Here is a 27,697-nt window from a genome sequence, read left to right on the forward strand (position 1 = left end):
TTCTTGGAACAAAATACCAGCCTTAATACTTTGTATAATCACAAGGAGTGACATCAGAGAAAATTCTGTAAAATCACCAACAAACTACTCACAGTTTGATTCTGCTGTATAGATGGATTGCTCCCAGTGTCTCAGTCTCGCAAGTCTCTCAGTGTCCCTATGTATCACAGTGTCAGTGTCCCCATGTCGCCCAGTCCCCTAGTCTCCCAGTGTCTCAGTGTCCCAATTTCTCCCAGTTTCTCAGTGGGTCCCCATGTCACTAGGACACTGAGAGACCTGGGGACACTGGGACCTGGGGACACTGAGAGACCTGGGGACACTGAGAGACCCGGGGACACTGAGAGACCCGGGGACACTGGGAGACATGGGGACACAGACATTTAAGGAAACTGGGAGAAATGGGGACACAGACACTAGGGACACAGACACTGGGAGACATGGGGACATTGAAACATTTGGGGACACTAAGACACTCGGGACACAGAGACATGGGAACACAGACACTGGGAGACTATGGGACACTGGGAGACTATGGGACACTGGGAGACTATGGGACACTGGCTGGGACACAGACACTTGGGGACACTGGGAGACATGGGGACAGTTGTGGACTTAGACATGGTGACACTAGGCACACAGAGACATGGGACACAGACACTGGGAGACTTGGGGACACTGAGACACTGGATGGGGGACACTGGGAGAAACAGCGTCCCCATGTGTCTCAGCATCCCCATGTGTCTCAGTGTCCCCAAGTGTCTCAGTGTTCCCAGGTCTCCCAGTGTCTGTGTCCCCATGTGTCCTAGTGTCTGTGTCCCCATGTGTCTCCTAGTGTCTCAGTGTCCCCATATGTTCCCTAGTGTCTCAGTGTCCACATGTGTCTCAGTGTCCACATGTGTCCCCTAGTGTCTCAGTGTCCCCATGTGTCCCTGCTGCCTTTCCCCCCCATCCCTCACTTATCTGAGCTGTAGAGCTGCTGTCTGGACTCTGTGCTGTGTTGCTGGTCCCCACGGATCAGGGAGTAGTACAGAGAGGCAGGGATATGCATAGACATAAAATACTAGACGCCGTATTGACTGCTACTTCCTATTGGCGCTGATGAGCCGCTGGGCCCCCATCTTGGATCGGTCACAGTGTGATCTGCAGCATAGACATATATAGAATATATATGTCTATGATCTGCAGAGCAAGGTCCTCAAAGTAAACATGGTTAGTCTTAAAATCCACCTGGAGGGTGTATAGATCCAGTAGCATGATGTTTAATCCTGGGATATTAAATACAATTAACTGACATTTGCTGCTTTAAGACCTCTGTGGTTATTTACGTTATTGACTAAGTTTACTCAATACATTGAAATAATTTGAATTTCCAGATTGAAACTATACGTTGCATTTGGATTTAGGTTTGCTAAAATTAAAAGTTTAGTGAACTAACCCCACAATCTATCATCTTAATATACATGTTTTAAACTGGGACTGGATCTTTGCCTGATTTGTAATGTATTTACTTTTCACCTATTTTTAACTAATATGGATTTTGGAACAGTGCAAAATAAAATGTAGATATCTACAACTCTTTATTATTGTGAGCTCTGTCTTTTGCACTTTGAAGTCCGCATGGAGATAGCATAAAGAGAATAGGAGAAATCAAACAATCACATCACTATTTACTAAAGTGAGATTTGTCACTAAGGCAAAGTAAATTAATAAAATTAGGGACAGAAGTCCTAATATATAGACATATAATACCACACTGGGTGACCGGCCCAAAATGGCGCCCGCATTTCATGGCCCCCCGAGGTCAATGCGGCGACTAGGTATTATATGTCTATGGGGATATGCTGTAAATTCCTATCCCTGCCTCTCTCCACACACAGTGACCCCTACTGGCCGGTGCTGGTATTGCAGAGTAATCTCCACTTATTCTCAGAAAAATACCTGCATTTGTGTTACCAGTATTACTGCAATACCGGCACGGCCAGGCAGCCTCAAATACCGTCTGTGTCAGTAAAATACCAGTCAGGTGGCAAACCTAAGAGTAGTGTGTGTGTGTAAAAAAAAAAAAAAAAATGTAAAAAAAAAAATAAAAAATTTTTTTTTTCTTTTTTTTTTTTCAATGGGCCTATTCCATGGGCCTGGGCCTGGAGCTGCAGCTCCATCAGCCCCTATGTTAATCCGGCCCTGGTCCTGACCACTATTTCATAAAGCAGTGCAGCCATTTATAATCTCCTCCAGAGTACACCATATATCCTCATCATAATCTTGCAGCCTGCTAAGCCTTAGATACTGCAATGTTCTAAGAAATATCCCAGTAACTCAGTTTAGAGCTAAATTGGGGGTTAACAAACAAAACATAAACTCACAGAATAAGCTAAGGACCTGCACATTCCTGTCTCACTCCAGCAGTACCGTGCCAGTAGACATTTTAGAGCATCTCCAACAGCTTCCAATCAACATACGCTAGTCACCCTTCCCATTCCTACCCCGGGATAGGCATGAAATATTGTTACAAATTAAATTAGAGAACATAGTCAAATCTTTGGAATCACATTATACATGGTTGGTTATAGCGAATGTTCCTGATTGCATATCTCCTTTGCTATTAGACCCTTGTGTACAGGACCAGACAAGGTTAGCTGATTCGCTGTGGCCAGTTACTGGGAGATGTCATTGTAGATGGTAAAGGCAGAAGCACACCCCTTTCCGTTTTTACACACTGTGCAGTTAAAAGTGAAGATAGAAACCTAACCAGTGGATGGGGTGAGTGAAAAAAAGGAAAGCAAGAGTACACAAGACAGACACAACAGGTGAATGGATGCCAAATAAAGACAAGAGGAAAGTAATAACGTGGCTAAGGAGATGGATTCAAAGAAGGGAGTGCATCCTGATTTTTAATCACAAGATGGATGTCATAGATAGGAGAGGTGACCATAAAAGTAATAAAGGAAATAAAATAGCAACCAAGAAAGTGTATCACAAGGGATACTTTGGGAAGATGAGTGGCAAATTGACTGCAAGAGTGACAGGTGGAGGAAAATCACCTGATATGAATTATCATTGGAACTATTGACTTTGTAAATGCATAGTTGTCCAGATTCTTTCAGTGTCCCCTGAAGTTCTATTTGAGATAGTTTGAATGTTTTTATGATATTATCCATGTTGCTCCCTACATTTAATTCCAGAGTTTGAATAAAGTTCGTCATTTTTATCATTTAATATAATATGATTGATGTAAAATAAAAATCCCTTTGTGCAGACCCTAATGATATATGATGTGACTTATGGCTGCATGTTATTTCTGTACCTGCAGCAAAAAAATGGATTGTGGTTTCCTTTCAGTATTTAGTATACTATGCAGACTGTAGATTATATAATTTCTTTGCTTCATAATCAACATTTTTTTTTGCGTGATTGATAGGGAAATTGATAGGGAAATCAAAGTTAATTTCAAATGTATTTAAGACGTTGTATTTAAGACTATGTAACTACATAATAATAAAAACATTAAAAATAAAAATAACATGTTATACAAAAGTAACATAGGGCGGTAGAGAGTTAATATATAATTATCGCATATATCTTCACATATCATTATCAATTTTATATCTACCCAAATATTTATACAATGGAGATAATCTTGCAAGATCGGTTCTGCATCACTTAATTTAGACTAGATGTCCAGTTTCAACGTGATGTATCCCTAAGTCAGGCCAAAAGTTTGCCCACTCCTACTTTTGTTTCAACTTGTTTAGTATTTTAAAAACTATAAAGTAGTCGTCAGGCAGAGTTGGTCAAAATGTTGCTGAACAAATTACTATCCTTAACCTTATAATCAACTTTTAATTGATAGACGTTGTGGTTTAAATGGACACTCCATATACAAAATTAATTAAAAAAAAAATCACAGTTTAGGAGATATATCCCAAATGGAAACATGCATGCATTTAAATATGCATTTTTTTATTGGAGTTATATCTAAAAACAGCTTGCAAAATCTGCAGTTCTCTTGTCTGCTGCCTTTGCCAGCCCTCCTATACTAACCTCGCCCAGATTTTGTGGCTGTCAAATCACAGACTTCATAAATGCAGCTCAATGAGAAGTCTATGCAAAGCAGGTGTTCTGGGAAATTGCTGCCTCTTGAGTTTAGTCCAAATAAGCTAACGAAACCAGGAAGTAAGAGGAACTGTTGTCTGCTTGAAAGCCAAGGCTGTGTAACTAGGTTAAAGGGACATTATAGTCACCAAAACAACTATAGCTTAACCCCTTAAGGATGGCGGGCGTTCTATGCCATCCTTAAGGAGGCGGCTCTAAACGCCGCAGTGCGTCATAGAACGCCCAGACCGTCCTTTGTACTTACACGGTCGCCGGCGATCCCACGCCGGCGATCGCGGTATGTGGACTCACCTGGGTGTCCCCCTCCGTCCTTTTCGGCCCCCCTGGGCCATGTGATCGCGTGGTCCTTGCGAGGACCTCGCGATCACATGGACGGCATAGCCGTCCAAGGCATTGCCAGCAGGGGGAGTGCCTGTAATGACAGGTACTCCCCCTGCTGTCTGAAAATAAATAAAAGAAAAGTTAAATCAGTGTAAAATTAAATTATATATACTTAGATCATATATAGGGGGAGTGCCTGTAATGACAGGTACTCCCCCTGCTGTCTGAAAATAAATAAAAGAAAAGTTAAATCAGTGTAAAATTAAATTATATATACTTAGATCATATATATATGATCTAAATATATATATATATATATATATATATATATATATATTCACACATACACTATCTAAGTGTATTTTAATATTAACATATATATAATTATAAATATATATTAATATCAAAATACACGTACAATGATATTGATTAAATATATATATAATTTTCGTTATATATATATATATATATATATATATATTTATATATAATATAAAATAAATAAAAACGTTAAAAAATTAAATTAGAAAAAGAATAAAAAATAAATAAATAAAAAATATATATACATGTGTAGTTTCGTTCTAACTGTATTTTAAAATTATTAAATAAATATATGTAGAATTATTATATATAAATGTGTATATAAATATATATATATATATATATATAATTTTGTTTTTATTTATATATAGTGATATATACGGATATACTTATGTATATAGATATATATTATTTCGTTGTACATGTATTTTGATATCAATATATATATATTAATTTTAAAATACAGTTAGAACGAAATTACGCATGTTTATATATTTTTTATCTATTTATTTTTTTATTATTTTTTTATTTTATTTTTTTATGTATTTATATATTTATTTATTTTTTATTATATATAAATATATATATAATGAAAATTATATATATATTTAATCAATATCATTGTACGTGTATTTTGATATTAATATATATAATTATGTATATATTAATATTAAAATACACGTAGACAGTGTATGTATGTTTATGAGTATGTGTGTATATGTGTATATATATATACTTAGATCATATATATAATAAATATATATATGATCTAAGTATATATAATCTTATTTTTACACTGATTTAACATTTTAAATTTTTTTTTCAGACAGCAAGGGGAGTACCTGTCATTACAGACACTCCCCCTGCTGGCATTGACATGGACGGCTATGCCGTCCATGTGATCGCAGGGTCCTCGCAAGGACCTCGCGATCACATAGCCCTGGGGGGCTGAAGAGCATGGAGGGGGACTCCCTGGGCTCCCAGGTAATCCCCCATACCGCGATCGCCGGCGTGGGATCGCTGGCGACCGGGTAAGTACATAAGATCGCAGGACGTTCTATGCTGTCCTGCGGATTTTAGAGCCATCTAAATAAGGACGGCTTTCAGTGCATCTCTATGAGGAGGTGCTGATTGGCCAAAACGGCATTTGGCCCCACCCCGTGCAGATTTTAGCCAGTCCAATTCTTTCCCCATGGGAAAGCATTGGATTGGCTAAAAATCTGCCATTTTGATGATCTCACGAAGGGGGTGGAGCCAGCACTGGCAGACCCGCGCAGCGCTGGAAATAAGGTGAGTTTTTACTTTTATAAGGGGACTAGCGGAGGGGCAAGCCACCTAAATGGTGGGTTTAGCACTATAAGGTCAGGAATACATGTTTGTGTTTCTGACCCTATAGTGTTCCTTTAAAGGAACACTATAGTCACCTAAATTACTTTAGCTAAATAAAGCAGTTTTAGTGTATAGATCATTCCCCTGCAATTTCACTGCTCAATTCACTGTCATTTAGGAGTTAATTCACTTTGTATCTGTTATGCAGCCCTAGCCACACCTCCCCTGGCTATGATTGACAGAGCCTGCATGAAAAAAAATACTGGTTTCACTTTCAAATAGATGTAATTTACCTTAAATAATTGTATCTCAATCTCTAAATTGAACTTTAATCACATACAGGAGGCTCTTGCAGGGTCTAGCAAGCTATTAACATAACAGGGGATAAGAAAATCTTAATTAAACAGAACTTGCAATAAAGAAAGCCTAAATAGGGCTCTCTTTACAGGAAGTGTTTATGGAAGGCTGTGCAAGTCACATGTAGGGAGGTGTGACTAGGGTTCATAAACAAAGGGATTTAACGCCTAAATGGCAGAGGATTGAGCAGTGAGGCTGCAGGGGCATGATCTATACCCCAAAACTGCTTCATTAAGCTAAAGTTGTTCAGGTGACTATAGTGTCCCTTTAATTTATAAAAGTGTCAATTTTTATTGAAATCTGCACTTTTTGCAAAATGAAAAAAAAAAAGAGGACAAGCTCTTCACAAAGCAAGCTAAAGTGCTTTATGGGTCTTGGGTGTCCATTTAAGGACAGTTACAGAACAGCCTTTGGCGCAGTATTTGCTCATTTTCAGAAAAAAAAAAAAAACAAATCAAACAGTGTACTGTTTTAATCAGAATGCTTTTGTTACTGTAGAGCTTTTTTATGACTTAAAGATTTTACCCTTCTTCTGTCAGCGCATATTGTAATGCTGCTGTGTTTCCAAGTTTATGTCATTGTAATGGCTATAAATCATTACAAAACAGCTGATCAAGAGATTATAAAATATTTGTGGAATACTATTAACAATATTACAAAATAAAGAACAAGCAAAGTAAAACCATAGTAGCCATGAGCAAAGCGAACAAAGGGGATACTAATTATGAATGTACCTCTTCAGGACAAATTACAACGTCACAGCAAATGTGTGTGAGTGTGTATATATATATTTATATGTATATATATACACACAGTTGCTGTTAAGCTGTTATTTTTGGTATTTTATATCATAATTAGTATATAATATATATGCATCTCTCTCTCTATATATATAAACACACAGAGAAATATGCTTTGCACATTTCTCGTGCATGAATGGGACATTGCTGTAGAGCGCCCTCTGTTGGGATTGAGATTATTCTGAAAAAAATAAATGTTAGAAGCTTGTTTTACGCTTAAGGACACAAGCCATTTTTGCATTTTTTTTTTGCTGTTTGTATTCAAACGTAATTTGCATCTCTGTAATTTATTGCACCAACACATATTATACATATTTTTTTAGAGGGCAAACAGGGCTTTAATTTGATGTCACATATACATGGATACATTCTCATTAATTATATAAAAATGCCAAAAAATGTAAGAAAAAAAACTAAACAAAACAATTAATTATTTTCACAGTTTTGGCAGTAATAACGTGTGCATAATATGTCTAGATTAGAAAAAGTAATTCAAAATAAATTCATTTATGTGTCTTGATTTATAGAGTACATCTTATCTATATGATTTCAGTTTATTTTGAAAGCTACAGGTCGCAAAATACAAGGACTAAAATAAAATATAAATTTTAGAATTGTCTTGTAGGTTTAGTAGCCATAACAGAAAACAAAATTGCCATACAAAAGTATATATTTATATAAAGTAGACATCACAGGCTATTTACCAAAGGTTAGTTGGACACTTTTTACATAGCCATTGCATCGCCAATCTCTGTTAAATATTGGACTAAAATTGTGTTTTTTATTTATTTTGGCATATACAAATATAACAAGGTTTTTGTGATGCGTAATTCGTAAAGCTGGTGTGTGCTATTCCTACACATATTGTGTTCAGCTACATCTGCGGAGTATAACGATACCCCCATTGTATGCCTTTGGCACTTTTCTGTAAAGCTACAGTGCCATACAAGAGACAAGGCTATTTCAGTTTCTATAGTTAGAATTTCCGTAGATGGATTTGACGGGCCTATGTCTCATTTTAGGGTATTATAGCAGTGTGACTGTTCAAATAACCCCACAAACGGCTTTCATTTGATAAAGCAGACACCCCAGGGTATCTTATATGGTGTATATTGTGCCTTAACGTGTCACCATTTTTTCACCAATTTATGTCAATATTTGTGGTGAGGGGGGGAAAAATTGCATTTTTACATATATGTTGCATTTTTTTTTAATTTTTTTTTTTATTTGACAATTTTTATTTATTTTCTTTTGCCAAATGTAGACATAAATGCAGACATAGTTGTTACGGGGATACAGAAGAAAAATGGGGAGTGGGGAAATATCAAGACAGGTTAATCCATATTTACATATCACAACACCACGAGAAGAGGTACATAACATGTTGCCTTACATTCGTTGTCTTGCATTTCATAGCTTAGTATGGTATTGTACTCTATATTTGGTCCCATTCTATCAGTGGCATAGTATGTGGATAACCATCCCCTGTATTGTGTGAGGCAGGTGTTGTAGCCTGAAACTAGGGGTAGAACGTAAGGGGAGAGGATGAAACAGGTGGTTAGAGAAAGTGGGAGGGAAGGGGGGGGATAAGTTCGGTCTGTTCATGAGATCATTATTGTGCCCAACACTGTGATGGTATCGCGGCACAAGGGGGGACTCTATTTGTTTATTTATGTTGCAGCGGCCTCAACCTGGGGGAGACACTGGGTCCCCGGCCCTTGTCCGTGCCGTTGACCCCATGCCTCCCATTTGCCCCACGCCGCAGCCCAAAAACGTCTAGATGTTCGTGCTCCTCTAGCTGCCTTTTCAAATGTTTTGGTTATATCAACCCCCTCCATACATTGTTGTACACTAGGAGTAGTGGTTTTCAGCCAGTTTCTACTTATGGTAGTTAAGGCTGCAATGATGACATTTCAAAAGGCATATTTTGAACCTTAGCGTGAAATAATGTTTTCCGCTAGCTTGTACCAAGTGTAGTGGTAATAAGCATCTTTTCTGCCTTTTTGACACACAAAGTGAGTTTGCACAGTATATTTTGCAAATTGTGTGCAAATTCTATGTGTATAATACTCCATATGTTGCTCAGCTATGTCGGCTGAGTACAGCAATAGCCCCGTATGTACCTTTGCCAGGTACATGTGGACATCGGAGGGGCACATTTGAGACACAGCCATTCCATAGGACATGGACACAGCGTAAAGATTTATAAAAACTTTTGGAATGGCTTTTAATTTGACGTTTAAAAAAAAAAAAAAATTATTAGATCACAGTAAAATGTAGTCCCTGCCAATTGATCACTGTAGTCAGTGATCAATTGGCATGGTAGGGGTAATTTTTATTTAAAATGGGTAAAGGGGGGTGGGATTTTAAACTAACTTAATTTTTTTTTTACAGGGGAAGCTGATCATCACTGATCCGTCTCCCTGCACTTCACACACAACACGGAAGAGCAGGGAGGCGGATAGTGAGTCCCTGCAGCACATGTGCTCGCTTTGACAGCCTGTCAGAGCGATCACTGCTGCAGGGGCAGCGCGTTCGGGTGCTCCCGATCTGCCTCTAATACAGAGGCAGACCGGAGGAGCATTAACCCCGCGATCGCCGCGATTGCGGTGATCTGGGGTTAACTTTACCGCATGATGGACCTGGTCAGTCATTCGGCGTTAACTGTTTCCCCGCCATGACAGACCGGGTCCGTCATCCGCCGGGAAGGGGTTAAAACGTATGAACGTAGATAGTTCACCTTGTTATTTATGATGCTGCCATATGGGACAATTGACAGAAAATATTTAGCATTATTTTAGAAAAACAATATATGTTGAATTATAAGAAGGTGTTATATATATATATATATATAACGGCAGACACTCTCCACTTCACTGCTCTATTGGGTAAGTGCACATTTACATATTTTTATATTTAATATATATATATACACTTGATTGTTATGCATCTAATGATCTTGAAAAAGACCCGGCAGGGTCGAAATGTTGATTGATTTTTTTTGTATACCACACATGGATTAATAAAGCACCATTTTTCCTTACATTTGAAGACCTGTGAGTGCATCTTGATTTTTTTCATTTTGTCTATATATATATATATATATATATATATATATATATATATATATATCTTATTCATGTTTTTGTTCTACTTTATTTAAAGAGGATCTGTCACGTCTCTGTAAAATAAGCAACTGAACGTTAGAAATCATCTATATCGTATTAACCCTTTTTCATGAGATGCTCCATTTTAAAAATTTACATTTATAAATTCTTTATTTTTTGTTGTGCACATCGCAACAAACGAGCTTGCAGCAGTAATAAGCATAATAACAATATACATCATGATACTCAAGTGTGGCATGGCAATGAGCTGCACTATTTTTTGTGATAATAATAGTAGCGTAGTTAGTAGCTATGTGTCAAAGCAGGGTACAGAAGAGTGCTCAAACTCAATAAGTATGACTGAGACAGAGAACTTGTAGGAACTATCAGGCTTCAGAGTGCTACAAGCACAACCTTGCTATCTACCGGTAGTGAACCAGAAATGTTAAATAAACTGTTAGCAATTTATGTTTGACATTTTAGTGTTAGCGAGAAGGATATAGAAAAATCAAGCCTTGTAAGGGTATTAGGAGAAGGTTAATTCCTGCCAGCAAACGATGCCGTTTAGGGGTATAACAGGGTGTCGATGCGGTGATGCATTCAGCTGGCACAAGGGCTTAGGCGTAGGCCGCGGTGCCTCCTCTACAAGTCCCTCAAGGTAGAGTAGGTTTGAGCCGAAGTGTTGGGGCATACACCCATCGCTGGATTGGCTGGATGTGTGTGGCTTTGGTGTCTCCCCAGTGCTGTTCTCAGAACTGAAGAAAGATCCACTCAATGTGCTCCTTGTGGAGGGCCCAACTCCCATGAGTTGTCACGGTGGCCATCTTGGCTTGAAGGTCTCAAGTGTGCGGCCCTGTATATTCTTGTCACGGAACACCTCTATCCAGTTTTTGCTGTGTCTGTGTTAAATGTTTTCTTCCCCTTCATATTTTATTTATATATGTATATGTGACATCAAACTAAAGCCCCTTTTGCCCTCTAAAAAACAGTGTATAATGTGTGATGGTGCAATAAATGAGAGAGATGCAAATTGCAGTTTAACACAAACAGCAAAAAAATATTGTGTCCTTCTTCTGTCCATCTTCTGAAGCTGTTTCCTTAAGAGATTAATGATACCAATATATAGAGCAATGCTAAACATACTGCACATTTTAGAAATCCAGCATTTAATATTTTTGGTCCTTTTGACCATGTTCGAAATGTTCAGGGTAACTTGATTGTGCGTTTGACATAAATATAAAGCACAGAGCAGTCGGATTAGAAATTATGCTGCTGCTGCGATGTGCACAAGGCTAAAATTGAAGTGTGGTTATTGAAATAATCAGACATATGACCCATTCTGCACCTACCATAGTATAGTGTCATTGCTTTGCAGGTAACATAATAGTTTATAACTTGATATGGTTCACTGCCCAAGGATATTGATAAACCTTGTGATCCTATGCTTACCTATTTTCCTTCTTTTTATGGCAACCGATTAGGGAACAAGCCGCCCCATCACTTCTCACATTAGCTATGAATAAAAATATGATTTGTCTGAAATGGAATGTTTTCATCTCAATAGCTAGAAATCAAAGTAAAACCATTGAGGTTTTCATGATCAGATAATTAAAGATATTGCTTATTCTATATTTGTTCTATTAAATCTATATATTGTAATATTGCCTTATATAGGTATTCTCATGTCCAAACAACACAGAAGTCAATATATATCTAATATGTGTTTCATATTTCATTTTATTTTTTTAACTATCCAAACCTTTGTCTTTGGCATTGTCAGATCTTGCATTATAAAATTAATCTGGACTTTCAACATAGGAGAACTTGGGTAATTGACATACAGCACAGATCCCAGAATTCCATCTATAGGATTCTAGACAGGATCCATATGAAAGCAGACTTTAGCCAATTGTAAAGTGTAAAGTGATAGTGAAAATAGGCTTTAACAAAGCACAAAAAAGCTACATGTTCTGTAGAAGAGTTAGTTTAGTTTAAGTTAGGTCAAAGTTGTCAGAATGTAAAATTTGGAAATACTTTCTAGAACAAGTTGTAAATGAATTAAATACCTGATCCAGCAGCAGTAGTAGAGACTAATAGAGTGAAGGAGCTCAGGAATACCTGAAATAAACACACAGCTGTCAAGAGGCAGAAAAACATTAAAAATATAAAGCATTTGCTTTTAGATGCAAAGCGGACAGATGGAGTGGTCCATTTGACTTTCATCTGTGGTCAAAATTCTATGTAAAAGGTATTCTTGATTGTGGTAGGGTATGCACGCAAAGTCATAAGAATGTTCCGTGAGAATGCAATACATAAGGTTTTCACCTCTAGGATGTGGCAAAGATCTATTAGCTAACACACAGTAAATACAGGAATATAGTTACATAGTTACATAGTTACATAGCTGAAAAGAGACTTGCGTCCATCAAGTTCAGCCTTCCTCACATATGTTTTTTGCTGTTGATCCAAAAGAAGGCAAAAAAAGCACTTTGAAGCACTTCCAATTTTGCAACAAGCTAGGGAAAAAATTCCTTCTTGACCCCAGAATGGCAGTCAGATTTATCCTTGGATCAAGCAGTTATTAATATGGACAGCTGTGCATTTGTTAGTATGTTTTAAATGTAAACTTTAAATTGAGTGGCAGTGTCTGGGGTAACTTGATCTCCACTTTCCACTACTAAGTATTAATACCCCTTTTCTCTCTCCACAACAGTCACATAAAAAAACAAAAACTATTGACTCTTTTACAAACTGATTATTAAAAGCATTACAAGCTAATTTCATATTTTAGCATACAGTATGTGTCTTTGAGAAATCTACTAGATTGTATTTCCTGTGCATTTTAATAACTCTAAATGACAAAAGTACTGATAACTTTGTCAACGTTATCCATGAATTCCAAATTGTAACACATTGAAATTTCATTTTCAAAATGCAGGCTACAATCTGTGACTATTGCAAAGTTGGAGATTTTTTTCCAGATCAGCTTTGAAGCCTAGATTTTGCAATTTATACACCAACAAAACCTAAAGCTTCCAGGTTCTTACAGTGTACACTGAAAAAAAAGTAGCCCCTTGTAAATCCTCCAGGACTCCAAGGGTTACAACATAGGTGGGTAACCTAGAGAGATTAGAACTAAAATTGGATAATAACATCAGGTGAGAAACCTCCACCTTAACCACCCTATGTAGAGTTCTCACCTAGTTGAAAATTCTTATATTGGTCTATGTTCCGTCCTAATTGGTATGTTTTCACTGAGTCTGTGTCTGATCCAGATTTATGTCTAAGGAATGAAACACATATATCTTCCAATAGTACAGCACTGTGTTAGAAGGGGTTAATAGCACTCCCCCTATGTACCCTGCTCACCTGATGCGGGGACTTGAACTGGTCCCACAGTGTATTCACAGTCTAAGCAAATAATGAGCCTACAGTGGTTAAATAGTTACCACACTTTATTAGCTTCCGTAAAATAAACAATAAAATCTATATGACTGGCTTACAGTTCGTAGGTTAATTGCTAAAATCGTGTTTAGTTCACCGTCCATCGATGTCGCTGCTTGATCCTCTCCCCTGAAAGCCAGGAATGTCGTCACCATGTGACTTATGCGTAGGTATCACCCTGGGTGGGCTTTTTCAAAGTATATTGGTGCCGAACATCGATCTCTGTTAAATAATATTATTATTACTATTATGATATTTATATAGCGCCAATAAATTCCGCAGCGCTTTACAATGGGTGGACGAACATACATGTAGTTGTGACCAGACAAGTTGGACACACAGGAACAGAGGGGTTGAGGGCCCTGCTCAATGAGCTTACATGCTAGAGGGAGTGGGGTACAAAAAGGTAAGGATAGTATTAGACTAGTGACAATTGCAGAAGAGGAATCAGTTTGCAGCTATTAAGAGTTTAATTGATACGCTTTTATGAAGAAGTGGGTTTTTAATGATTTTTTGAAGGAGTGGAGACTGGGTGAACATCTAACAGAGGAGGGAAGCGAGTTCCACAGGAACGGTGTGTTTTATAGGAAGCCAATGTAGGGACTGACAGAAGGGTGAGGCATGGGAGGTGCGGGCGGACAGAAAGATGAGCCTCGCTGCCGCATTCATTTTGGCAAACACAAGAGAAAGAAAATTAGGAGTACTTTGTAAAACAATGAGACAAATTTACATTAAAAGCATACATCTAGCAACAATTTGAAGTCGATGTTAGCTCCCAACGAATTACCGGAAATAAAATAAAATTAGGCAATGAATTCTATAAATTCGGATCATGTAGTGCATGTCAGACTTGTACAAAAACAAATAAAAAAGCACCAAATTTACCATACTGGAGAAGAGTTTAAAATCCATAATATCATTACGTGCACTACTAAGGGGGTGATCTATTTGATATACTGCACGTGTGAATTACAGTATATCGGACGAACTGAAAGACAATTGAAGAAACGACTGTACGAACTATATACAATATAAAAAGAGGTTTTGAAGGCCATAGTGTCTCAGCGCATTTTAAATTGAAATCTGAAATGGATCCAAGTCATTTATACTTCTGTGGACTCGAGAAAGTAAATAATGCTGTGCCTTCGTGGGCACCTATCGTCTGAGAAGATTAAGGTTGCTATAGTTGCTATAATAAAGACAGCTTCTAACAGGATTCATTTTATCAGTAGATAACGGCTCAGTCAACCTGCGGCTTCTTAGGAGTTATAAACATGTTGGAATATCTGTGTACCAAAAGTACGGCTAAATATCGTAATGAAAGATGAAGGATTCAAATGTGAAGAATGCCGAGGTAAATAATTTCCTGAGCTAAGCCCCGACGCGCTTTTTGACAGGCATTCCCCCTTAAGAGCCTGCCTGTCGAAACACGCGTCGGGGCTTAGCTCAGGAAATTATTTGCCTCTGCATTCTTCACATTTGAATAATTTTTTACATTTTCAAATAAATTTTCATTTTTTTTAAGACCGGTGAGCAGCCATTCATTTTTGGATATTTATATCAGTTGGAGCTTGGGTTTATGCGCCCGGCATTGGAGCAACTTAAAGGGACACTCCTGCTCATTGGAGTGGTCTGGGTGCCAACTCCCACTACCCTTAACTCTGCAATTGTAAATATTGCAGTTTTCATAAACTGCAATATTTACCTTGCAGGGTTAACTCCTCCTTTAGTGGCTGTCTACTAGACAGCCACTAGAGGGCACTTCCTGGTTCATAGCACAGATTTTCTGTGCTATAGCGTCGCTGGACATTCTCATGCTATGTGAGAACCTCCAGTGTCGCTAAAATCCCCATAGGGAAGCATTGAAAGCATTTTTCAATGCTTTCCTATGGGGAGGTCTAATGCGCGTGTGCGGCATTGCCGCGCATGCGCATTAGGTCTCACTTGCCGGCCGCGCATGCGCAATTGGTCGGAGCGTGGTCGGACCCTGGACCAGCGCTGAGCCGACAGCCAAGGTCCCGCGGTGCTGGACTTCCGTAAGTCACTGAAGGGGTTTAAACCCCTTCAGCAACCTGTAATGGGGAGTGATGGGGAGTGGGAATTGCTGTGTATGGCTGTGAAAGCTTGTAATAAAGATGAAACAAAGATTGTGCCAGACAGCGGTGAAGCTGTGTGAGAGGCCAAGTATGGCTATCAACGGGTGGGAATGCTATGGGGTCTTACTACAAGGGTCTTATCACAAGTCTTACTACAAGTCCTGGCTGCCCGGCATGTGCCATTGCCAGTTAGCTGCTACTCTGGGTGCATCAGTCAGTAGGCTGTTGTCCCCTCTAGAGCCTCTATCTTCTTTCTAGGTTTTCCCTCTGCCAGGGATTCGGTGGGCAGTGTGGTTGTCATGCCCAGGCTTTGCAGAAACGCAGCCGGGTCTCCAGTGGATGACAGCGTGAGTGTTTTGTCACCGCGGGGGACTATTAGCGTGCCCTCTGTTCCCCATCTGTACTTGACAGACTGGTCTCTGAGCCTTCTGGCGATGGGTGCTAGCTGCCTCCTCTCCAGCAGCAGCAAGAATGGCAGGTCTCTGTAAATAGATACCATTCAGCTGTCGTAGGTGACAGTCCCCAAGGTCCTGGAGCGGTTCAGAATTGCAGTTGTCACTGCCTCGTCCCTCGTGACTGCGATGGTGTCCCTAGGAGCTCTGGCTGGCACTGTGGCTGATTTGCATATCCGGAACACCGACGTTATCTGCGGGGGATCATTGAACCCTTTTATTCCCATAGAGGTGGTCAGTCTCCAGACGAAGGGCAGCAGTACCTCCCCCTCCACAGTCTCTGGGATTCCTCGTAGGCGGACGTTCCGGCGCCTGTGGTGGGCCTCCAGTGTAGCCACTGCACGGCTTAGCTGGTGGACTTGCTGGGTGAGCCCTGCGATTTGGCTCTGTGCTGCCTGTAGCTTGCTGTCTCTGGCTGTCTCCCTCTCCGGCTCCACCGCTGTGATCTTCTGGTGGATCACACCAATTTCGGCCTGGGTCTCACGCAGGTCGGCCTTTCAGACCTCTCTCAGGTCGGTCAGGAGTCTCTTGATTTTCCTTTGGTAGACAGAGTGGAGTCTTCATCTGACTCAGGGGACTGATACCCTCCACTGGCTCGAGGAGAGGTAAGTGATTCCTCCTCCTTGTAGGAGTCCTCCGAGGCTTCCCGGGTCGATCTGGGCCTCAGACGCCAACTTAGGCAGCGCTGGTGGCATGGGCCTCTCGAAGGAGAGTCTGATGTCTGGCAAGCGAAAGTTTTCCGGGCGGTTCTGCTTTCCATTTTTGCGCCCCATTGTGTCATCTGCTGGGGGCTGTGAATAGTGTGGTTTCAGATGTGCGATTTTTTTCGCTGGGGTTGGTTTATTGCGGGGTCGCATCGGAGCCCCGGTGGTAGACATCTGGTTAGGTGCTCTGCTGGCGTATAAGTAAATCCCTGTTATTAGTGCATCTACAGGTTTTACCTTGTTCTGTGGGTCAGCCATCTTTAAGTTATTTGTGCCTAGAAGTAAGACTTAAGTGACCAAAAACTGTGCAGTTAAAGAAAAGCTTGTGTGCATTCACAAATTCTGATATTGTGTGCAAGTATCTGCTGTCACAAAAATGTGGAGAGATACTTCACACATAAAGCTTTTCAGCAAGCAAATGTTTTAGGGGTTTGGAGTGTCCCTTTAACAAAGCTATTTTTAACTTACTGTGTATGATTCAAAATGGTTTTATAAAACACAAACATACAGGCAACAATGAAATACAATAAAATGTATATCTGCTCCATAGGGGAGAAATTGGGAGAAACATATAAAATCCAAATTCCAAGAGCATTCTGCCTGAATTTTACAATATCTGCATTGTAGAGTCTTTGTACAGCTTTAACTAATACATAGCACTGCATTAAAGCTTAACCATTTGGCTTAACCTTGCAGGGCTGGAGGGGATTTTCATCACAAGGGGTCCATAGTCTCTGGTTAAGATGCTAGTCTGTGAGCCTCTCTGCAAGGTTCTGTTACATTACTCCATACCTAAAACCAGACCTTGACCAGGTCAGTGCTAGAGTAGGCCAACATACATGCTGCAAACCATTCCTCCACTTTCTCTATCTCAGTTCCTCTTGAGGCCTTATAAAGGGACATCAGTGAGGGGGGCATCTTGAAGCCCCCACTTCTGTTGGGTGAATCTACTGTTGCTTTGTTCTGATGCTGGGATAAGGTGCTATCCACATTGGTTCCTGGGATAAGGTGCTATCCACATTGGTTCCACCCATACATGCACACACATGCAGCTGGGGAGAAATGCTGATCATACATTTTTTGTATTGGATTCTGTATAGATTGACCCTTTGTTTAGTTTGGTTTGTATACTTGTTTAGAAGTGTTTGCTTGCTTGTAAAATATATATTAAGAAAAGTCAAGTAATGCAATATTATAGGAGTGGTGTTATTCCTTTAATCAAACCAAAATGAGTACCCCACCGTTGACAAATTAATCCTCAGCTTGGTGTGCCTGTGTGAGCTTGGGTCCACAATACGTATGATTATAATTTTAATAAATATTGCAATGTCCTCTGCCCATTAATTGGTGACAGCCTAAATTGGGTATAATTGGCTATACATTAATTTTGCTTTAATTTTAATTTGCTGCATTGCTTATTATTACTTTATGCATGTTAGGGCAGCAGACAGTATGAAATTAAAGAAAGACTAACCCCATAGTTTAACAGCTGTTGCCGTTTTATTATTTCTGTTATGGTTTAATTCAGTAATATTTAATCTGTTTTGCTACTGAGCTTGGAAAGCACTTTATATAATATCTAGAGTGACAATAGTTCAGTAAGAGAACATAGAGATGTACCTGAGAATCTGCCCTTCTTTTGGTAGCATTCAGTTATTCCCTTATGTTTTGCCTTTATGTTGTTTCTTTTCTCATCTTCTCTTTATGCCCTACTTCTTTATTTAATTATAAAAATTCATGACATACTTATCTACTTTCTCGTTTTCCTTGGAGCTGGCATGAAACTTCCTATGATCTTAAAAACAGCCTGTCATTTCCTTAGTCGTTTTAGGACAAGACAATTATCTCTTGAGGGCCATATAAATAGCACGGGGGCTGATGGTCATTTGGAAAGGTCCCAGGCTTTCTACAATATTCGAGAAGCAAAACTGAATATGTAATTTAATGCAGACTGCCAGACAAATATTCTCACAAGGTGAAGCTTTTTTTAATATTCTAAGTCTGCATCTGTGGCTGTAATCTATAACAGCAGGTGTATATCCCTAACACAACTTTGAAATTCCCCTGTCAGGGCACCTGCCATGGGCCCAGTTACTCTTGGGGGGCCCAAAGCAGCTGCCCCATTGGCCTGCTGCCCGCAACAATTTTTTTTTTTTTAGTATCGTTGGAGGGGCCCATTGGGTGACCTATGCATTTAGGGCAATCTGGTGGGTATCACTGAACAGGGGTATAAGTGGGCTGGTAGGAAGTGAGAAACGGTCACTTCCTCCCAACTTCATACGGAGAGCACCACACAGGAGGCAAAGCAGGCGTGCTGGCAGCCAAGTAAGAAGGTCTGAGTTATTGCACCGTCTGGTTAGGCACAGCGAATGTGGAGTTTTCTGATCGACTGGATGGTTCAAGCTCAGATGACATTTTGCATTCTGCAGGAGATTGTTTATGACTGTTGGAATTCACTCTGTTCCTATAAGCCAGCTGCAGCTTGTAGGGGGTGACAGCCATGTTCCTTGCTGCAAAGTTTGAAGACAAGTATCTTCCAGAGATTGGAGACTTCACCTTTGTGACATATTTCCACATACACAAAGGCACACTGGATGCCCTTTACCACTGCATTTCCTAAGGAGGGCTTCCAAAATTGGAGAGGTGACTGCTGACCAACACAAACTGATATACTAACGGGATCCAGCAGGAAGTGACAGAAGGAGTGAGCAACTGCAGACTCCTCACACATCAGCCTCAACTAGCAGCACCCCAAGCAAGTCACCCTCCTGCAGGCAAAAGGTAAGCCAACAGGAGGGTGACTGCAAATCTAAAAATGATGATGCATATGTGTGTGCATATGTCAGTGAGTGTATCTCTGTGGCAGTGTGTACCTGAATGTGTGTGGCAGTGTTTATCTGAGTGTGTGTATATGCCTGTATGTGTATCTGAGTATGTGCATGTGTCATTGTGCTTATATGTGTATATATGTATGTTAATGTGTATGTATATCTGTGTAAGTATGTATGTGCATACAACCCAACAATCAAACACAACATGCAAACATACCCCTGCAAACACAAACATTACATACAAACACAACCCTTAATTCAAACTCAAAAACCATATACAAACAGACCCATTGACTCAAACACCATTTCTACACACAAATGTACAACCACATTTAAAAGACAATACTATATCCAAACACACCGCTGTATCAAACGCAAACACTACACACAAGTACATCACTGCATTTCAATGGGAACAGTATATACAAATACACTCATACATGCACACATATGCTCTGTACAAAAACATGCTTACATTCAAATGCACAAACACTGCTCACAAATACAACAATGCAAGGATGGCCAAATGGTAGATCCCCTGCTGGCATAGCATCGTGGGAGTTGAACGACAGATGGGGTCTACCTTTTCACCCCTCTTGTGCTAGAGGGAGGGACCCAAAATAGTTTTCTTGCCCCAGGATCCTATCTACATTACTTCTGCCACTGGGTTGAGGCAGAGGGTGTGATTGCATGCCAGGGAGTGGAGAGGGGCAGGCTTCAGGGGGTCTAAGCAAGTGCTTGCCAGGGTCCAATCAATATTAAAGATGCCCCTCACACCTATCATGCAAAACTTGGCATGATGGCACTTGATAAACACTGATATGTTGTTTATACACACTGCAAGTCCATTTGCTAGTAAAAAAAAAATACAACAAATGTTTCCTATTTGTAGGACTCTGTTGTGGAGAGAAATGTGTTTACTAAAGCTGTGTCAGTGAGTTGGTTTGGCAAGGCATAGCATTTAACGAAAAAGGGCAGGGGTAGCCAATGTTAAGCTCTACAGGTGCTGTGGACTACATCCCTCATAATGCTCTTATAGCAATAATACTCCGGTATAGCATCAGGGGGGCTAAAAGTTGCCTACCCCTGGAGTAGGCCATGCTGGTATGCTTGCCAGCTAGGCTTTAGTATGTACAGTGCAGCCCGCAAGCATTCAATTATTAGCTTATATGACATAAAGCTCCTTTAGCGATTCACTGTGAAGTGACACCAGAATAACATTCCTAGCAAATATGGAATATTGGTTGTTTGTTTTTTTGACCAGGTGCTGATTTATTTTATATTTCACATTGGAATACCAGACAAACTGGAGGCTATGGGTAGGTGAGTGTGAGTTCAATACTCTTCTTGCAGCAAAAGCATTGTCACTGGGAGAAAATCCTGGTGCCCTCTGTTTCCCACATCAATGTGACCTTCATGGAGTTGGTGAAGATGGCATTCCTCCCCAGCACCAGATTGAGGTCGATGGAATATGAGTGGCGGCAGAATGGGTTACAGAAACCACAGGTGATAACCAGTGGTGTATCCTGGTTTTGTGCTGCCCTAGGCAAATGCCTTGTTTGCCTCGCGGCTAATATGTCCCTGGTGATAACTCTCTCCAGCAGCGCAGTTTGATACATGGAGAGGATGTGTTTGTCATTTCAGGTGGCATTCCTCCCCAGTGACCGTGTGAATTCCAGTGTGAGGAGGTGCAATCAACATATCTCCCCACTGACTGTGAATGATGACCTTTTCAGCTGGAGCTGGTGCAGGTGGCATCCTTCACCAGCAGCAGCAGATTGAGAACCAGGGAGAGGGTCTGGTTGGCACCTCTCCTCATAGGGAGTCAGTGCAGGTGGCACCCATCCTCAGTGACTGTGTGTGTTCCATGGGGAAGGTACAGTCGGCATCTCTCCCGAGTTGCAGTGCATGGCCTTAGGACATGGCTTGACAAATTTGCTTGAATCTAAGAGAAAGGATGCTCCAGGGTGGAAACATCGCACATATTTTTCTTTTATATCAATTAGAGAGATTTACCTCAGATTCTTTTTCATGTGCTGCAGTGCCAATTAGAAATCAGGAAGTGTAAATATATGGGAGACTTACTGAGCATGTATACACCTTGTTTGTGCAATGTTATGATGGAAATAATCAGATTACAGTTTTGCTGTAGTTGTGTACAGTTGGTCATTAATATATAAAAAAAAAATACCACTGAACCATTAGTTACTTAAACATTAAGTAAAAACACAAATTGACTTACAAATGGTCCTTCTGCATCTGGCATTCCTTTTTTTCCCAAAATGGTATGAAAGGTAATGTTTACCTTTGGTTCTTTTGATTGAGGGAGCTTTGGACCTTACAATTGTACTCACCCAAACTTCTATGGTCCTTATTAGGGCCCAGCCAGCATTCAGCTTTTTTCCCCTATTTTTTCTAAATAGATTTACTTTTTATGGGTACTAGGCAGATGTGCGTAGTTGGAGACACGATGCAATACATCTCTTTCTTCAATTGTTGGTATTCGTGTTGGACTATTTTCATTATTAAATTGAAATAATTTTTTATTACTATAATATGCATTAAAAATGCAAATGGAAAAAGTGGGGATTTAATTATAAAGTGAGACAGAGAGGGTTATTTACTATGGTAAGATTTGGAAAAGGAATTCACATTTGAATTTCAAATGTAAGTCAAATCTCTCCACGAGATATACAGCAACGCTGGATGATTATACTTTGAATTCCCGCCAATTTGCTTATTAGTTAGTTAGTAGATATAAGTTCTTTAAAAAAGTGTATACTCTAAATTTTATACTTTGGATATGTTAAACTTTAGGCCAGTGACACAAAGTCATTTCTTTCAGTGAGAAATAAAGGGAAAACAAACTCACGTATTCGGATGTGTTCATTTACTTCCTGGTAACTCAGGCTGCTTATTGTCAACCAGACATTTTGTGAATAAAATATGATTGATATGAATTTTTAAATGTATTCTACATGTGTGCATCCTGTTTAATATGGAGTGAGGACTTTCTTTACTATATATGGAACCAGTGAATTACAGCATGCATCCTTTCATATTAGGCTAACCTTGGAAATTACAGAAAGAACATACTCCACATTTATATGAAACCCTTATTTAGCAAAGAATTGCCGAAGAATTGCTTCTTAGCAATTTTAAAGCAAGACCTGTTGTACACATTTACTCTGAAAGCTTGAAACTCAATGACCTGTTTAACGTGTGAGAACAGCCTCAGACTGAAAATCGTGCCAGTTAGGTAATTATCCAGTGGTCCAATTTGTAGAACATTCCCCCCCAAAAAGTATAAATTCAATTCCCACCAGTAGTTAGCTGGTGTGAGGAAGAATAGCAGCTTCCCCAAGGAGTTGCCCCAGTAAATCTCCTTTCTCTATTAAAATGCAATCTACTAAATATATGGGGAACTAGATAAATCTATGACAAAATAAAACATAACATAGTGTAATACAATAAATTTAAAAAGTAGACACTTGATAAAGTGGAAACTTACAAGATAGAATGTTATAAAAGAGTATCCAGGGTGACTCCTCCAAACTATGGTGTTACACAAAAGTGGTAGAAAAGTTGCTTTATGAAAACCTAGTCTTTCCTCCTCCTAATACTGATCCCCCTCTTTCGCTCTCCCTTCAAGTCAGTGATATCCCCATAAGTCCATCCTTGCAAGCGCGCTGTCTTGGCATCCTACTTGATTCTGGCCTCACCTTTGAGCCTCACATCCAGTATGTTGCCAAATGCTGTAGATTCCATCTTAAAAACATAGCCCGCATCCGCCCCTTTCTTATGCAAGATTCTACCAAGGAGCTTGTCCATGCTCTAGTAATTTCCTGCATGTATTATTATAACTCTCTCTTAATTGGTCTTCCCAAATTGCCCCGCTACAGTCTGTAATGAATACTGCCGTCTCTACTGCCTCTCTAGTCGGTCTCCTCACACCTCACCCTCTGTCAGCCCTTACATTGGCTTCCTTTATCCTATAGGAGTCAATTCAAAGTGATAACCCATACCTATAAAGCACTGAACAATTCTAGCCCCTCTTATCTTTTCACAGATCCATAGGTATGCCCCATCTCGGTCTCTCCGCTCTGTCCATGACCACCTCTTGTCCGCTACTCGCACCCGTACGGCCAACTTATGATTGCAGGACTTCTTATGGGTGGCTCCCTTCCTACGGAATAGCTTGCCTACCGCCATCATACTCTCCCCTAGTCTTCGATCGTTTAAGAAGTACCTTAAAACCCATCTCTTTAGGAAAGCTTATGGCCTTCCAGAGTAATCTCTACGTCACAAAGCTGTCTCTTGCTCTCTCTCTCCTAAAGGGCAGCACTTTACTCTTTCCTCCAGCTCTGCTTCACTCCCACCTTATTTGATTGCTATTTCCTGTCCTAATGTGTTTTATACCCCATCTCCTATAGAATGTAAGCTTGTTTGAGCAGGGTCCGCTTCAACCTATTGTTCCTGTAAGTTTTCTTCTAATTATTCTATTTATAGTTAAATCGCCCCTCTCATAATATTGTAAAGCGCTACGGAATTTGTTGATGCTATATAAATGGCAATAATAATTATAATAATTAAATAAATAAAACCAAGTGGTCCTACGCATCTCATTCTAAAGGTCCCTTTTCTACAGTCTACCTGCTGGAGTTCCTGTCTTTCCTTCTATCACATTATCACTCACTAAAAGAAGCGTTGGGAGGAGTTTTTGGCCCCTGAATTTCAGGGGGGAGCACCCTGGATTATTTTTTAACATCTCTATCTTCTGAGTTTCCACTTTATCAAGAGCATGCTTTTTAATGTACTTTATTAAACCATGTTCGGTTTTATTTTGTCATAGTTTCAGCTTGTTCCTCATTTATTTGGTAGATTGTATTCCCAAATTAAAGCCAAGAACTAGCCATAACACATGGACATGAATTTCAGTGATGCATATTACATGATTTATGTCACTTACATTGTAATTTATGTCATGCGCATCATTTGAAATGTTTCTTGTAACTTTATTGAATGGTTGTCATGGCCAATGCCCTGATGACCTGGATGGTCTGTGGTTGCCAGTAATTGGCTATCTGCTACCATCCTAAACACAAATACCTTAATACAAATATTCTATCTGCCATTGCTAGTTCGGTAGACATTATAGCATATCCACATTGACTCATGAATGAGTGATTTAATAACAATTAGAGATTTGTAGCCCACGCCATGATAGGCATAGAACATTTATAGTTGTGATTCTAAAAGAGGGCAATGCCTTACTTGGCTTTGTGTACAAGTTACTGTACCATTCTTAAATCAACACACATCTCAAACTATTAGTAAAGGACTACTGCCGCCTGTGAGCACAATTTGCCTATTCTAGAACAAAGCCATACATTAAGATGTTTTTTTCCAACCTGGAAGGCAGCAGGTGATCTAACTATCAGGCACTTACTGAATGTCCTTTAATCATCCAAAGGTTTTCCCAAGAGGTTATTGAGAGTAGCAAGACTTCTCTCTTTCCTAACCATTTCACCTTCCTCCTTTTCCACATACCCCTCATAGCTCCATTTCTTGCTACACATGCGACCTTAGTGTTAGACAGACAGTGTTTATTGTACGGTAACTGGGAGTATGCTATGTAGACATTGTTGTATCCCGAATTTTATTTTAAAATATATAGTGCAAGATTTTAGAAAGCGCTTACTTCAGTCTGCTGCATTTTTTCCTTCTTGAAAATATAATAAACTTTAATAAAAGAAAAGCAACAACCAGGGTGATGGAATAAAAATAAAATTGTTTACTTAAATTAGGTATTTCATCTGTGCAATTATTTGTAGACCTGCTTGCCAGGAGCTGTGTAACTGACCCTGTCCGCTTTCAAGAAGGAATTTACTGAAAACCGCTAAGTGACTAATCTTCTATATGCTATATGTATATAATCTGGCTATATGTTTTGTAAAATGTTTTAGGTAGTTTGACAGCTTTTAAGGTAAAGATTATTAATATAATGTTTCATAATTTACTAGTTATGCAGGCCTCAAACAGTCCTGATTTTGGAGGGACACTCTCAATATTACTACTTTGGATTTTTTCTCACTGTGTTTACCTGTCAAATAGCCACCGTATTTTTTTTTTCTTTATTATCCACTATGCATAAAATATACAATAGCAACAGTTCTGCAAATAAACTAAAAAGGACTACTTCAGATTAAATTCCACCCATTCTTCTACTATATATGTGTTTCATCTGTCCTCTTACTGTAACGCGTCAGTATGCTTGGCTTTATGTAAAACGTGCCACACACTTTCTTTGTTTTCCACATCATTGCTAGAGAATTTCTAAAGGAACGGCAAAGGAAAAAGTAGATAAGAGGATCCAGGCACGCATTTAGAGATGATAACCACAAGGTGCTTTCTTTCAAGTAGAAAAGAGTGTTCTGTGCAGAGCAGTTAAAGACATCTCGGGTTTGACTTAAGGTGTAAGGGATCCGTGCAAAGTGGAATGGAACAAAACAAATAAAGAACACTGCTATGACTATAAACACCTTCATATTGACTTTTTTTCTGGATTTGGTCTTTTCCCTTTTGGTTCTTTTGAAGGATTTAAGTAGTTCTCTAGTTATCAGAAGATAGCATACTACAATGACTGCAAAAATTATCCAGAAGATAAATTGACATATGAAGTTCACTATTTCATGCCAAACTAGCCCAAAATCTGATTTGAGAAAGGCACATTTCTTCACATTTTTTGGAGTTGGTGTCTTATTTGTCAAAATCATATTGGGGAGTGAAATTGAAAACATAACTATCCATATCACAGCTGATAAAATCTTCGCCGAGAGTGGATTGGTTGTCTTGTTGAATGGTCTGACAGTTTTCAAGTACCGGTCGATAGTGATGAGTCCGAGGAATAAAATACTCATATACATTGTAAAATAGAATATCACAGAGGTTACTTGACAAACAAAACCTTTCAACGACCAAAGCCCAAGTCTTGCATCACTTAAAATCTTAAAGGGAAATGTCATAATCATTAGAGAATCCGAAATAACTGAGTTTTTCAGGAAAATGATAAAGTTAGAATTACTTGGTATCTGGAAAAGCACTCGAATCGCAAGGCCATTCATTATTATTCCAACAAAGAACAGGATAGAGTAGAGAACAGGAAAAATTACTTGGTTGACACGGTTTTCTCTAGAACATCCACTCAAATTACCAATGTGATTTGTGAAGTTGTGGAATTTAAATTCTGTATTGATCTCCCGACCTCCTAAATAAAGAAATGAAAAATAATATACATTATGTGTAGAGACTGAAAAAAAAAAAAGATTTTTGTCAAGGACTATTTGTAAAATCAAGTGAAACCAATATAGGTACTCCTACCTCTGATGCTCACCTTAAAGACTTCTCTAGGGCTGCACCATTCCCATGGAATACAATTCCCCTCTCTGTCAGACTTTCACCCAGTCTCCACTCCTTCAAAATATCTTTGAAAACGTATTTCTTTAGGAAAGCATATCAATTAAACTGTGAACAGCTTTCCCTCCCCACACCCTGATTCCTCTCATGAAACTGTCATCAAAAAACTATGCCCTCAATGAATACTATCCTAGAAACCTACTTTTATACCCTATCCTTACCTTTTGTGTCACTATACCCCACTCCCTCTAGCATGTAAGCTCATTGAGCAGGGCCCTCAATCCCTCTGTTCCTGTGCGTTAAACTTGACTGGTTACAAATACGTGTCTGTTAGTCAAGCCATTGTACAGCATTACAGAACTTGTTAGCGCTTTATAAATAATAATAATAATAATAATCACATCCC

General features: G+C 39.4%; 2 protein-coding genes across 3 annotated transcripts in view; one reads left to right on the forward strand and one right to left on the reverse strand.

Annotated features, from left to right (window-relative positions):
* MED12L (mediator complex subunit 12L) overlaps positions 1–27,697 on the forward strand; it is a 442,361-nt gene that overhangs the window by 287,412 nt on the left and 127,252 nt on the right. The window lies entirely within an intron of this gene.
* P2RY12 (purinergic receptor P2Y12) overlaps positions 25,720–27,697 on the reverse strand; it is a 28,281-nt gene continuing 26,303 nt past the window's right edge. For both annotated transcript variants that reach the window (XM_063442528.1, XM_063442529.1), the window contains exon 3: positions 25,720–27,142. In XM_063442528.1, coding sequence (XP_063298598.1) covers positions 26,103–27,142 — 1,040 coding nt within the window. In that variant the 3' untranslated portion in view covers positions 25,720–26,102. The remainder of the gene's footprint in view (positions 27,143–27,697) is intronic.

The sequence above is a fragment of the Pelobates fuscus genome, chromosome 2 (assembly GCF_036172605.1).
Source record: "Pelobates fuscus isolate aPelFus1 chromosome 2, aPelFus1.pri, whole genome shotgun sequence".
Classification (NCBI taxonomy): Eukaryota; Metazoa; Chordata; class Amphibia; order Anura; family Pelobatidae; genus Pelobates; species Pelobates fuscus.